The sequence below is a fragment of the Rhinopithecus bieti genome, unplaced genomic scaffold (genome assembly GCF_001698545.2).
Source record: "Rhinopithecus bieti isolate Rb0 unplaced genomic scaffold, ASM169854v2 scaffold_55373, whole genome shotgun sequence".
Lineage (NCBI taxonomy): Eukaryota > Metazoa > Chordata > Mammalia > Primates > Cercopithecidae > Rhinopithecus > Rhinopithecus bieti.
In genome coordinates, this window is record NW_016821685.1 from 20,274 (window position 1) to 32,767 (window position 12,494).

At 39.9% G+C, this 12,494-nt stretch overlaps 1 protein-coding gene across 1 annotated transcript; it reads left to right on the forward strand.

Moving 5' to 3' along the window:
• Window positions 1-7,499: 7,499 nt before the first annotated feature.
• ARLN (allregulin) lies at window positions 7,500-11,521 on the forward strand. Its single transcript, XM_017860535.1, has 2 exons — window positions 7,500-8,255; window positions 9,813-11,521. Coding segments are annotated over exons 1-2 (201 nt in total). The 5' UTR covers window positions 7,500-8,055; the 3' UTR covers window positions 9,814-11,521.
• The last annotated feature ends 973 nt before the right edge of the window (window positions 11,522-12,494 follow it).

The window sequence follows — 12,494 nt, forward strand, 5'->3', positions numbered from 1 at the left end:
TTTTTTTTTTTTTTTTTTGAGACAGAGTGTCACTCTGTTGCCCAGGCTGGAGTGCAGTGGTGCGATCTCAGCTCACTGCAACCTCTGCTACCTGGATTCAGGCAATTCTCTTGCCTCAGCCTCCCAAGTAGCTGGGATTACAGGTGCCTGCCACTGCACCTGGCTAATTTTTGTAGTTTTAGTAGAGACGGGGTTTCACCATCTTGGTCAGGATGGTCTTGAACTCCTCAACTCATGATCCACCCACCTCAGCCTCTCAAAGTGCTGGGATTACAGGCACGAGTCACGGTGCCCTGCTCTTTTCGAGAATTTTTGTATCTATATTCATAAGGGATACTGGTCTGTAATTTTTTATAGCAGTAAAAGCATATAACATAAAACTTACCATATTAACCATTTTCAAAAGTACAGTTTAGTGGTGTGAAACATATTCCTACAGTCGTGAAACAGATCTCCAAAACGTTTTCATCTTGCAAAACTATAACTCTATGCCCATTAAACAACTGGCCTTTTCCTTCTGTCCCCAGCCCCTGGTAACCACCACTCTACTTTCTGTTTCTAGGAATTTGACTACTTATACCTGTTTCTAGGAATTTGACTACTTGATACCTCATGTAAGTGGAATCATACAGTATTTGTCTATCACTGGCTTATTTCATTTAGGATGATGGCCTCAAGTTTCATCCATGTTGTAGCATTTGACAGAATTTCCTTCCTCTTAAGGCTTAATGATATTCCATTGTAAGTACATAATACATTTTTTAATCCATTCACCTGATGGACATTTGGCTTGCTTCCACCTCTTGGATATTGTGAAAAGTCCTGCTATAAACATGGGTGTGCAATATCTATAATTTTCTTTTCTTGTGATGTCATTATCTGCCTTAGTATGAGAGTACTAGCTTAAAAGAATGAATTAGAGAGTGCTCTCTCAGTTCTATTTATTGGGAGAGTTTGAGTAAGAACAGAGTTAATTCTTCTCTAAATGTTTGATAAAATTCACCAGAGAAGTGATCTACTACTGGACTTTTCTTTGTTGGAATGTTTTGATTACTGATTGAATCTCTTTCCTTGTTATAGGTCTGTCCAGCTTTTCTATTCATCTAAGTTATCAAATTTGTTGACATACAATTGTTCATAGTATTGTCTTATAATCCTTTTTATTTCTGTAAAGTTTGGTGGTAATATGTACACTTTCCTTTATGATTTTAGTTATTTGTGTCTTCTCACCTTTTTCTTCGTGTCGCTAAAGTTTTGCCAATTTTGTTGATCTTTTCAAAGAACCAATTTTGGTTTCATTGATTCCCTCTATGGGTTTTGTATTCACTATTTCATTTATCTCTGCTCTAATCTTTATTATTCCCTGTCTTCTGATAGCTTTGAGTTTACTTTGCTCTCCTTTTTCTATTTCCTTATGTTGTAAAGTTAGGTTGATTTGAGATCTTTCTTTGTTAATGTAGGCATTTACAGCTATAGATTGTCTTCACTGCAATCTACAAGTTTTCCTAAGTTGCATTTTCGTTTTCATTTGTCTCTAAGTATTTTCTAATTTCCGTTATGATATCCTTTTTGAACTACTGGTTGTTTAAGAGTATGTTAAATTTCCACATGTTTGTGAATTTTCCAGTTTTCCTTCTGTTATTAACTGCTAACTGCATTTCATTGTTGTCAGAGACCTTTCTGACTTCAATTTTTAAAACTTTGTTGAAACTTGTTTTATGCCTTAATATATAATATATCCTGGAGAATGTTTCATGTATACCTGATAAGACTGCATATTTTGCTGCTGTTGGATGGAGTTCCATATGTGTCTGTTAGGTATAGTTGGTTTATAGTGTTGTTCAAGTCCCCTATTTTCTTATTGCTCTTCTGTCTAAATGTTCTACCTATTATTAAAAGTGAAGTATGAAAGTTTCCAAAAATTTTTGTAAAACTGTCTATTTCCCCCTTCAATTCTGTCAATGTCTGCTTCATATATTTTGATTCAGCAATTTCTTGGTTGCTGTAAACTTTTGACTGTTTTCCAGCATTCTGACAAAGTTATTTCAGACATCTTTTGCTTGTTTTTCAATGCTGCTGTGGAGGGACAGAAACTTGGAGTGGCTATTCCACCATTTTGAACACAGGTCACCCAAGGTGACTTTTGACACTAGCTTTCACTAGAACAGAAAAAAAAAAAGAAAAAAAAAAAAAACACCACCAATAAATCTGTTCTCCAACAGGCATATTTACAGATATGAACAAGAAAGCTGAGCTTCTCCAGTAGAGGCCTTAAGTCACATTCTCTGCATCTATCTCTTCCATTCCATGTTGGTCTTTGAGTAATCCCTGAGGAATCACAGCATTCCATGAAATTTAGTTTAAAAAACACGATTATAAATCATTAAAGCCCCTTGATACTTACGTGTCTACTGCCTATGATTTGATGTCATAAACAGTTGAACAATAATTTTGGACTAGATGATCTCTTGCTTATTTTCTGATTTACTTTTTTCCAACAAACTTTCTAACTTCTAGTTAATAAAATGCATTTTCATTGAGAAAATTTGAAAAATATGGAAAAGCACAAAGAATAAAACTATCTGTGATCCCATCTTCCAAGGATAACTTCTGTTAACATGGTTACAGTTGTCACACATATAAGTCTAATTCTGGTCAATATTTTATATATAGCAATGATCACCTTAGCACCCATTTATTTATTCTAAATTAACAGCTTTTTAATTCCAAGCCTAGGTTTTGATTCCAAGCACAGGTTTCCTATGCGTGGAAAACTATAATCTTTATGAGATAAAAACACGTCACGTATTGACTAACCTTTGAAACTCCATCCTCAATGACTGCCTCTCTAACACCTTTCAATAAAACAAGTAACAGGTTGATTGCTGATGATTAGCTTAACGAAATTTCAAAGTTGTAGGTTTCAACATCTTTGTCATTTGTGCCTACTAGTCAAGCTCTGCTCTACTGAAGTTGTTTTTAAACTTTTAAAAGCAGAAGGATGCTTTGTTTTGAAATAAAATCTTGTATGAAACTCTAAAATATAAACAAAACTAACTTTTTATGGTTGAAGTCTGTTTATACATGTGTAAGTAAGTAGCACAAACAGGTTTAATTGTATCTGACTAGTGTGTTCACAGCCAGTTCTGCTCAGCCTTCCAAATACCCAAATCATTATGCAGAACCCCAGGCTCTGTGATACTGTTTGAAAATTTCATTGTTCTGTTATATGTCCTCAGTCAGTATTTTTAATGAATCAGTTGGTATTGCTTCTGTATCTCTTATGGCTCCTTGGACAATGCCTGACACACAGCAGGTATTAAAAAGTATTTACTAAAATTAAAGAAGGAAAATCCACAAAAGGGAAAAGACTGGCACGTATCCATTACTAGTACTTCAAAACATCTCAGAAAGGAGAGTATAGATCAGTAGTGTTAGATCCCACTGGTATCATACACCATTATGTTCTAAAACACAAAATTTTACAAGTATTTTTTTGACTGGGATTGTGTTAGTGGTTGCAGAATATAACAAAATATTGTTGAATACATATTAAATTTCTTCCATGTGGAAGACACTGTTCGAAGAGCTGTGGAGATTGCAAGATGGCAAATATACTGTCTTTCCTTTAAAGAACACTTAATACTTGCTAGGTTCTGTGGCTTATGCCTGTAATCCTGGCAGTTTGAGAGGCTGAAGCAGGAGGATCACTTGAAACCAGGAGTTTGAGAAAAGTCTGGGCAACATAGTGAAACCCCATTTCTACAAAAATAAACATTAATAAAAAGCAAGCCTGGCATGGTGGTGTGTGCCTGTAGTGCTAGCAACTGGGAAAGCTGAGTGGAAGGATTGTTTGAGCCCAGGGGTTCAAGGTTGCCATGAGCTCTGATTGCACCACTGCACTCCAGCATGTGTGACAGACCAATACCCTGTCTCAAAACAAATTAACAAAACTTAATACTCTAACAGGAGAGAAAATCTACATAAAATTCCTACAAAGCAAGCCAATGTGCCAGACAATATCAAGAAAATTTCAGTGTTTTTTGAGCCAGAGGTAGGGAAATTTTGAAAGATGACCAATCTAACAAATAGCTCCATTAATAGGAGGCCACTACAGAATGTAGAGGGAAATAATAGGTGCCAAAGGAAGGCAAAAATCTATGGAAACAAATATTTCATTCACTGCCTTCATCTTGAGAAAATAACCCTCTCCTCAAGAAGAAAACAAGACATAGAAGGTGGAGACAAGTTAAATGTGACTTGTAAATGTGAAGTTTTCACAATTGGTATGTAGAAATACCAAGAATGGAGAGATCAGTGTGAATTGTAGTGAAGGAAATTTTACGAAGTTGGCACTTTAAGTTGGGCCCCAAAGGATAAGTAGGATTTAGACAGGTGAGAAAGCAATCCCCAATGCTGGAAAAAATATACTATATTTCCAGTATAACAGGAAAAACATGCACCAAAGCCCAGAGGCCAAGAGAATAGTTTCCATGAGGAAAATGGAAGAAAGCACTCTGACTGAAGCAAAGAATGTTTCCTGGGCACCAGGCTGGCTGAGTAGAGTGGAGCCAGATTAATAGTGGATATAAAGGTGGGAACTGCTAAGGCCAAGATAAAGACAAAAGGTGCAACCTAGTTAGGATGATAGTACAACTCTTTCTTTGTTAGAGCAGGGAGGGAACAGAGTCTTGCTCTGTCACACAGGCTGAAGTGCAGTGGCACAATCACAGTTCAAGCGATCCTCCCAATTCAGCCTCCCGAGTAGCTGGGACTACAGGTGTAGCACTCAGCTAACTATTTTTTGTAAAGATGGGATTTTGCCATGTTGCTCAGGCTTGTCTTGAATACCTAGACTCAAGCAATTCACCCACCTTGGCCTCCTGAAGTGCTGGGATTACAGGTGTGAACAACAGTGCCCAGCAGATAGTACAACTCTTAAACAAAGAAAACTATGGAAGATATACAAAAGAGTTAGAATGAAAGAGAACAGCCCAGGCACAGTGGCTCATGCCTGTAATCCCAGTACTTTGGGAGGCCGAGGCAGGCGGATCACCTGAGGTCAGGAGTTCAAGACCAGCCTGGCCAACATGGCGAAACTCTGTCTCTACTAAAAATACAAAAATTAGCCGCCGTGGTGGCAGGCACCTGTAATCCCAGCAACTCGGGAGGCTGAGGCAGGGAGACTCGCTTGACGCCATGAGGCGAAGGTTGCAGTGAGCCAAGATCGCACCATTGCACTCCAGCCTGTGCGACAGAGCAAGACTCCGTCTCCAAAAAAAAACAAAAAATTGGTTGTAGTGAGCCAAGATCATGCCACTGCATTCCAGCCTGGGCAACAACAGGGCAAGACTCCATTTTTTTAAAAAAAAAGAATTTAAGAGAACAATAACAACAAAATGAATAAATAAAATGACCCAGAAGATGGAGAAGTAACCTGTGGTACCAATCAACAGGGTTGTTGTTAGGACAGGTACTCAAATTGAAAAGGAAGAAAAGATGAAATTAAGATGAGAAAGAATAATTTAAGAGAAACACACATACTTCCAGATTAAAATTACAGTAACCAAATGCTCCACTGTTGGAGAGGTTATTCTGTAAAATTAATTTAATTCCTAGGATGATCACGAGGATGCTTTATCACATGGACATACTGGCTTGAGAGCTGCATAAGAAAAATTTGCATTATCCCTTAGGTTAAAGCAAAATTCACCATCATCTCCCTCCTGAGAACTTATTGCACTTGAAGTTCAGAAGGTTTGTAACCTTCTGAGTGTCTTCTTAAAAACACTTAGCTGTCTTTGGCCTGATGGTTATAGCATTTTCGTGCACCACCTTCTCCACCCCAGCTCAATCAGATTAATTTTGCTGACAGAATTATGGAAGTGTTGGATCATGGTTACAGTGCAATGATTCAATCTGTAGTCCCTAGTGCATATTTTTCACTTGAACATGTGAAATAGAAAGTTCAAGGTGGTTGGACAAGTGCAGAGGAGTAGATGATTGACAGTGAACCTGGATTTCTGTACAGTACTTTTTAAAATTTAAATTGCTTCGACAATGGCAAATGCCAACTGAGCAAGGTGGTTCATGCCAGTAATCCCAGCACTTTGGGAAGTCAAGGCAGAAGGATCACTTGAGGCCAGTAGTTCAAAACCAGCCACAACACACTCTAAACTCATTTTTGTAATGTGGAATAATCAACAATCATTGGGACTCTTACAAGGGCAAAGTCGGAAATAGAATCTTTCAACTGAATTTAGTTAAAATAACCCCTCCTTATTTGCATTAGTTACTCTTCCAAGTCTGACAGACGTTCCTGACTCAAGATCAGATCATACTATCAACATCCCCTCATGATGAGCATGTGACTCTGGGCCAAGGACAAGTTTAAAACCACTTCAAGACCTGTTCAGTTTATGTCATGCTTCTTCAACACTAATAATCTCAATAATTTTTTTATCAATCCTAGTTCAAAAACTAGGAGTAATTGATCCTACCTTGTCAGAGAGAAGAATGCTTCCATCTCCGGTAGAGGCAATTGTTTACTTGCCTTTCCTAATTTTTGTAAAGATTCAATGCCACTTATGCCCAGGGTCTTTTTGTCTACTACCATCAGAAAATCTGCATTACAGCACACAATCTAATTAATTATCAGGTAATGACTCTCTCATCCCAGAATCTACAAAGCATTTTTCTTGAAAGGTCATATACTATCTCTGTCTCTAAAACCTGGCAATTGATTTGGAGGCAAATTGGAGCAAGGTTAGGAAGCTATGGAACAGCTTTAAGACTGCTGGATTTGGAGTAATTTTAGGCTTTATAATTTTTTTAGTAACCTTAGACAATTCACTCCTTTTGTGTTTCATTTTCTAGTTCTATAAAATGCAGTACAGCCCCTTCAAAGAAGTTTTACGACGATTTAATGACTTTCTGTAAAAACACAACTACAGTCTTATCTCCATTTACTATGCACTAAGAGAACCACTTATATATCTGGGTGCCCATATTTTCTGAACAATTCAGGAATCATAATGTGAAAAGAAAGAGAATATTTGAAATTGGACCCACTAGGTAAAATCCAGGCAGTATGGGTCATTTTCTTCCTGCTAGCATTCTATTCTTGCTGAGGCTCACACTCAAAGTCAAATAACCTTTGGATTATTCTTCCCCGCCCCCCTTCCCCCCAGACGGAGTCTCGCTCTGTCGCCCAGGCTGGAGTGCAACAGTGGCGGGGTCTCGGCTCACTGCAACCTCCGCTTCCCGGGTTCAAACGATTCTCCTGCCTCAGCCTCCCGAGTAGCTGGTATTACAGGTGCCCGCCACCACGCCCGGCTAATTTTTGTATTTTTTTAAGTAAAGACGGGATTTCAGTATGGTGGCCTCGCTGGTCTCGAACTCCTTACCTCAGGTGATCCGCCTGCCTCGGCCTCCCAAAGTGCTGGGATTACAGGGGGCGTGGCCAGGTTATTCTTAAACCCACTCCCTTGAAGTACCTGCAAAATACGTGCTGGTCTCTGGCCCTTTTGGAAACTCAGTCCTGTGAGTAGGACGTCCACCTCATTGGTGGTGTTTCAAATACTAAGTGTAAAATGCCAGAGACAGTACAAAACCCACCAGAGGGTCCTTCCTAACACGTTGGCATAAGGATCCAAACGGAATACAGGGATAGGACAGGTGACCTTGGGCAGTTCCAGGGAGGAGTCCATCACCTGACTGGAATGGGCCTTTCAGTGGGACGAGAGTGTATTTCTTCCAACGAAACCTGAAAACCACCTTGCGTCCTGAGACGCCGCGAGGCAGAAGTAGGCGGGCCCATTGACTTAGTATCAAGGCGGAGGCCGCGCTTCCTGTCCGCGGTCACGTAGGCAGCGGAAAGCCGTACCAGGCGCCTGCGCGCTGGGAAGGGTAGGCTCAGAGTGCTTTCCGGAACCCGGTGAGTGGTGGATTGCGCAGGCGGCCGGATTCCACTCAGTTTCCGGTCCGGCGAACACCAAAGTCCAGGAATCTAAGCATTTTCAGTTTCTGGGATTGTTAGGAAGCTGCAGGAGCGAGATGGAGGTGGACGCACCGGTTGTTGATGGTCGAGATGGTCTCCGGGAGCGGCGAGGCTTGAGCGAGGGAGGGGGGCAGAACCTCGATGTGCGGCCTCGGTCTGGGGCAAACGGGCTTCCCAAACACTCTTACTGGTTGGACCTCTGGCTCTTCATCCTTTTCGATGTGGTGGTGTTTCTCTTTGTGTATTTTTTGCCATGGTGAGTATCTTGAATGCAGAATTGGAGTGGTAAGGAGCTTAGAGATAATTTGCTCTCTTTTGGGCGGAGAGGGGACTGAATTCCGGAGTTTATATATGTCCAAGATTACGCAGCTGGTGAGTGGCGCAGTCGGGTGGGTGGGGGAGAAGGATTAGGAGTAAAATGTTCTTTTGAACGTCCGTGGGCGTCTCCAAAGAAGTGTGGAGAAAACTTGGCGTCATATTTTCTCATGATTTGGAATGAAACCAGCTAGGCTTGAGTTCCTGCAGCACCGTGAAGCGACTGGAGAAGTTATTTCGCTTTTTGGAGCTTTATTTTTTCATCTGCCATTTGGGACCGTTAGTGACCCAGGTCTTAAGGGTGTAGTGAAGATTGAGATCGTAGTGATTTGCGTGTTGCTTGGCAGCACTAAGTGCTCAACGAAAGCTGTTTTTTACTATACAGCTGTTTTTTAACCATGAGCAGACTACGCAGCTGTCTCAAACTTAACATGTCCAAAACTGAACTCTTAACAGCTTCTTACCCAAATTTACTTGCCTTGCAGTGTTCCCATTTCAGTAAACGCCAACTTTATCCACCGTTACCTCACAGAAACCTGAGACACTTTGTCCTTTTCTTACACACATCCACATATCCTAAAACACCAAGTGACAAAATTCTATAGAGTTTACTTGTAAAACCCATGCTCTCCATTTTCATCGCCACTCGCTCTGAAAAGACAATTCTGGCAGAGGATAAAGGAAGGGAACTTAGAGAATAGGGCAGGAGGAAGCGGACACCAAATGAAGACGGTGATAAGAGACAAGCTAAGGAGAAGCAGTGAGATGAAAGAGGGTTCCTATGGGAGAAGAGCAGTGTAGCCCATCTAGACAGCTCTCCTGGACTTTGGAGTTGATTGTTCACTCACTGTTAACTCCTCTCAGTCACCATGCCTATGAGTTACTTCTGAAATTCTCACTTCTTGATAGGCAGTCACTTTTCCCAACCCCCATCCTATATTTTCACCAAGATTTGGGTGTCTTAAGCCTCGCTGTCTGATTTCTTGGATGGTGTGGTAACTTAGAGAAGACAGGGCCAGGCACAGGGGCTCACGCCTTTAGTCCCAGCTACTTGGGAGGCTGAAACAGGAGGACTGCTTGAACTGGGGAGGTCGAGGCTTCAGTGAGCTGTGAACGCGCCACTATAATCCAGTCTAGGGGAACAAAGCAAAACCCTGTCTCAAAAAAAAAAAAAAACGGGGGTAGGGGAGCCAGAGGGATTAATGGGGAGGATGGCAAAAGGGATAGGGATTTGTATAAAATTATCTGTCGACCCATTTGTAAAGGGAGAGTTTTACTCTCCCTCCCTATTTTGGTAGAGACTAATAATCTCAAATACAGTGGGTTTTGTGTGTGTGTGTTTGTATGACCTGAATTTTCAGCTCTGGATAGAAAATAGAGGCCTTACAAGAAATGTTCCAGGCTTTTCTTTTTCTTTTGTCAATATGTAAATAGGCATAAAGTGTTAAAAATTGGGAAGATAAAGCAAATATTGCTGACAAATACTTGCTTTTTACAGACTCGTTTGCTGATACCTAAATTAAGAAGTTGGTTCTTGAGTGAATTCTGAAAATGGCTACAATCTTCTTGAATAAAGAAGACAAGACTCTCAACAGAAGAATTTCACATCTCCAAGGGACCCTTCCTTTCATTTTACACTTTGTTACTAATTTGCAGAACTCTATTAAATGGGTAGGATTTCACCCATTCCTAGCTAAGTTGTTAAAATTAAACCATCTGGTTCGTGTTTAAAAACTTTCCAACATCTAATGGCTTTACAGGAGCTGAATATAAAAACATTTATATTTAAAGGTCTTGTGTATTCATTAAGAAATATAGTAATGTCTTTTAATGTTTTAAGAGTTGATCAGGATTTAATATGATGCAAGTAATAGGGTGATTAATAAGGGAAGGTTTTTATGAATTCAAAAGCCAATTCAAAAGCAAGGAAAGATTTTGAGAGAGGGAACAAAGTATTCTTAGATTGCATAGAGGCTAAGTTCCAGTTTTAATTTTTAGGTTTAGTTGGACTCTGTTATGAAAAGATAGGTTATGGGTGGACGACAGGTTAATACAGTTTTAGAAAAAGCAGGTAATACCAAAATATTGGAAAGCTAGCATGCATGCCGTCTTACCTTGGTATCTTCCCCCTTTTTTCCTTTTAAACTCTTGAGCCTCCTAGAACGAAGGATTATGTGTTTCAAACCTATTTTTTATTACTGTTGCATTAAGTGTGCTTGTGCCCAAAACATTTATTTTTATAATATCTGTAACTTGCTTAAATACTTCAGCGAAGTCAGCATATTTACTCATTCAACAAATATTTGAGCCAGGCATTATTTTAGACACAGCAGTGAACAGAACAAAAAGGCATTCTTGCCTTCATAGAGCTTACATTCTTACTGTTATTTAAATCTAAATGTTATAAAACAAGAATTTACATTCTAGGGTTGATCAGCTGGTATTTAATCAAAAAGGCCACACTCCCATAGCAGCTACTCTAAGCTGTAGTAGCTAATAAAAAATAATACTGTTGGCCGGGCGCAGTGGCTCACTCCTATAATCCCGGCACTTTGGGAGGCCAAGGGCAGTGGATCACTTGAGGTCAAGAGTTGTGAGACCATCCTGGCCAACCTGGTGAAACCCTGTCTCTACTAAAAAATACAAAAAATTTAGCCGGGCATGTTGGCATGTACCTGTAGTTCCAGCTACTCGGGAGGCTGAGACATAAGAATTGCTTGAATCCAGGAGGTGGAGGTTGCAGTGAGCCAAGATGGGGCCACTGCACTCCAACCTGGGCAACAGAGACCCTGTCTCAAAAAGAAAATATTCCTGTTAGCCCTAAAGGCTTTACATGAGGAATGGTAAAAGTAGTCTCTTGTTTAAATTAGTTGCATTCAGTATATATACATTGTCTTAAATATTTTGAGAATATTCCCTTCCTTTTTAAACAGGGAATAAGATCTGGTAAACTCTGTTTATCTTCCTACATTTCAAAATGGTTCTTAGAGTTAGTCAAGTCTGGAATATAATTCCTGAGTATAAAGTTAGCAATCATGCCTTTAAGCTGTTGCTGCATCAACCTAAAGAGAACCATCTATGGAAGGTATGGTTGAAACAACTGTGGGAACACAGAACTGGGATTTCACTGAGTTTATCAAATCAGTTGTGTGAACTGTTTCTGCACTGCTTGCTAATGGTTTCGTCTAGTAAGTGTTTACTTATATAGCTGAGTTTGGTTTTGTTGTAACAAATTACCTGGTGGTGAGATTGTGAGGTGATTAACAGTTCTCACATAGTTTACTGTTAGGTCACACACAGACTTCCGATCATAATCCATACTGTCTTTTTGAGCCTAAAATCAGCCTACTACCACAACTACCAGGTATTCTAGTATAGTGAAGATGGAGAGATCTTGGTGTGAAGGTTAATTTTATGTGTCATCTTGATTATGCTAGAAGATGCCCAGATTTCTGGGTTTGTCCATGAGGGTGTTTGCAGAAGAGATTAGCATTTGAATCAATAGATCGAATAAAAAAGAGCCATCCACTCCACCGTGGGTGGGCATCATCCAATCCCGTGAGGGCCTGGCTGGAATAAAAAGGCAGAGGAAGGGCAAATTCTGTCTTCTCTCTGCTTGAACTGGGACATCCATGTTCTATCCTTGGACATTGGTTCTCCTGATTCTCTGGCTTTCAGACATGGAGCAGGGCCCCTTGGTTCTCAGACCTTTGGACTTGGACTGGAACTACACCATTGGCTTTCCTGGGCTTACTGTCTGCAGACAGCAGATGGTGGGACTTCTCAGCCTCCATACTCATGTGAGCCAATCCCTCATAATATATGTATTTCTATATGTCTCTCTATATATATCCTGTTGATTCTCTTTCTATGGAGAACCCTGACTTAGTAATATGACATGACTGTAATTGGCAGTTTTTTAAATTTTTAAAATTGGTGGCAGTATGAAGGTTGAATCTTTCCTATATATAAGAAATTGTACCTAGGATTAAACTGTGCCATAGCAAGTATAGTGACTGCTTACGTTACCCTCAGTTTGAAGACTTTTAAGGAGTGGATAAATGGAACACCAAGAAGTTGCAAACTTGCTAACAAAACATAAAAAAAAGACATCAAAAGAAAATCAATGTGACTTGACTCTGATAAATTCTTTTTTTTTTTTTTTTTTTTTTTTTTTTTT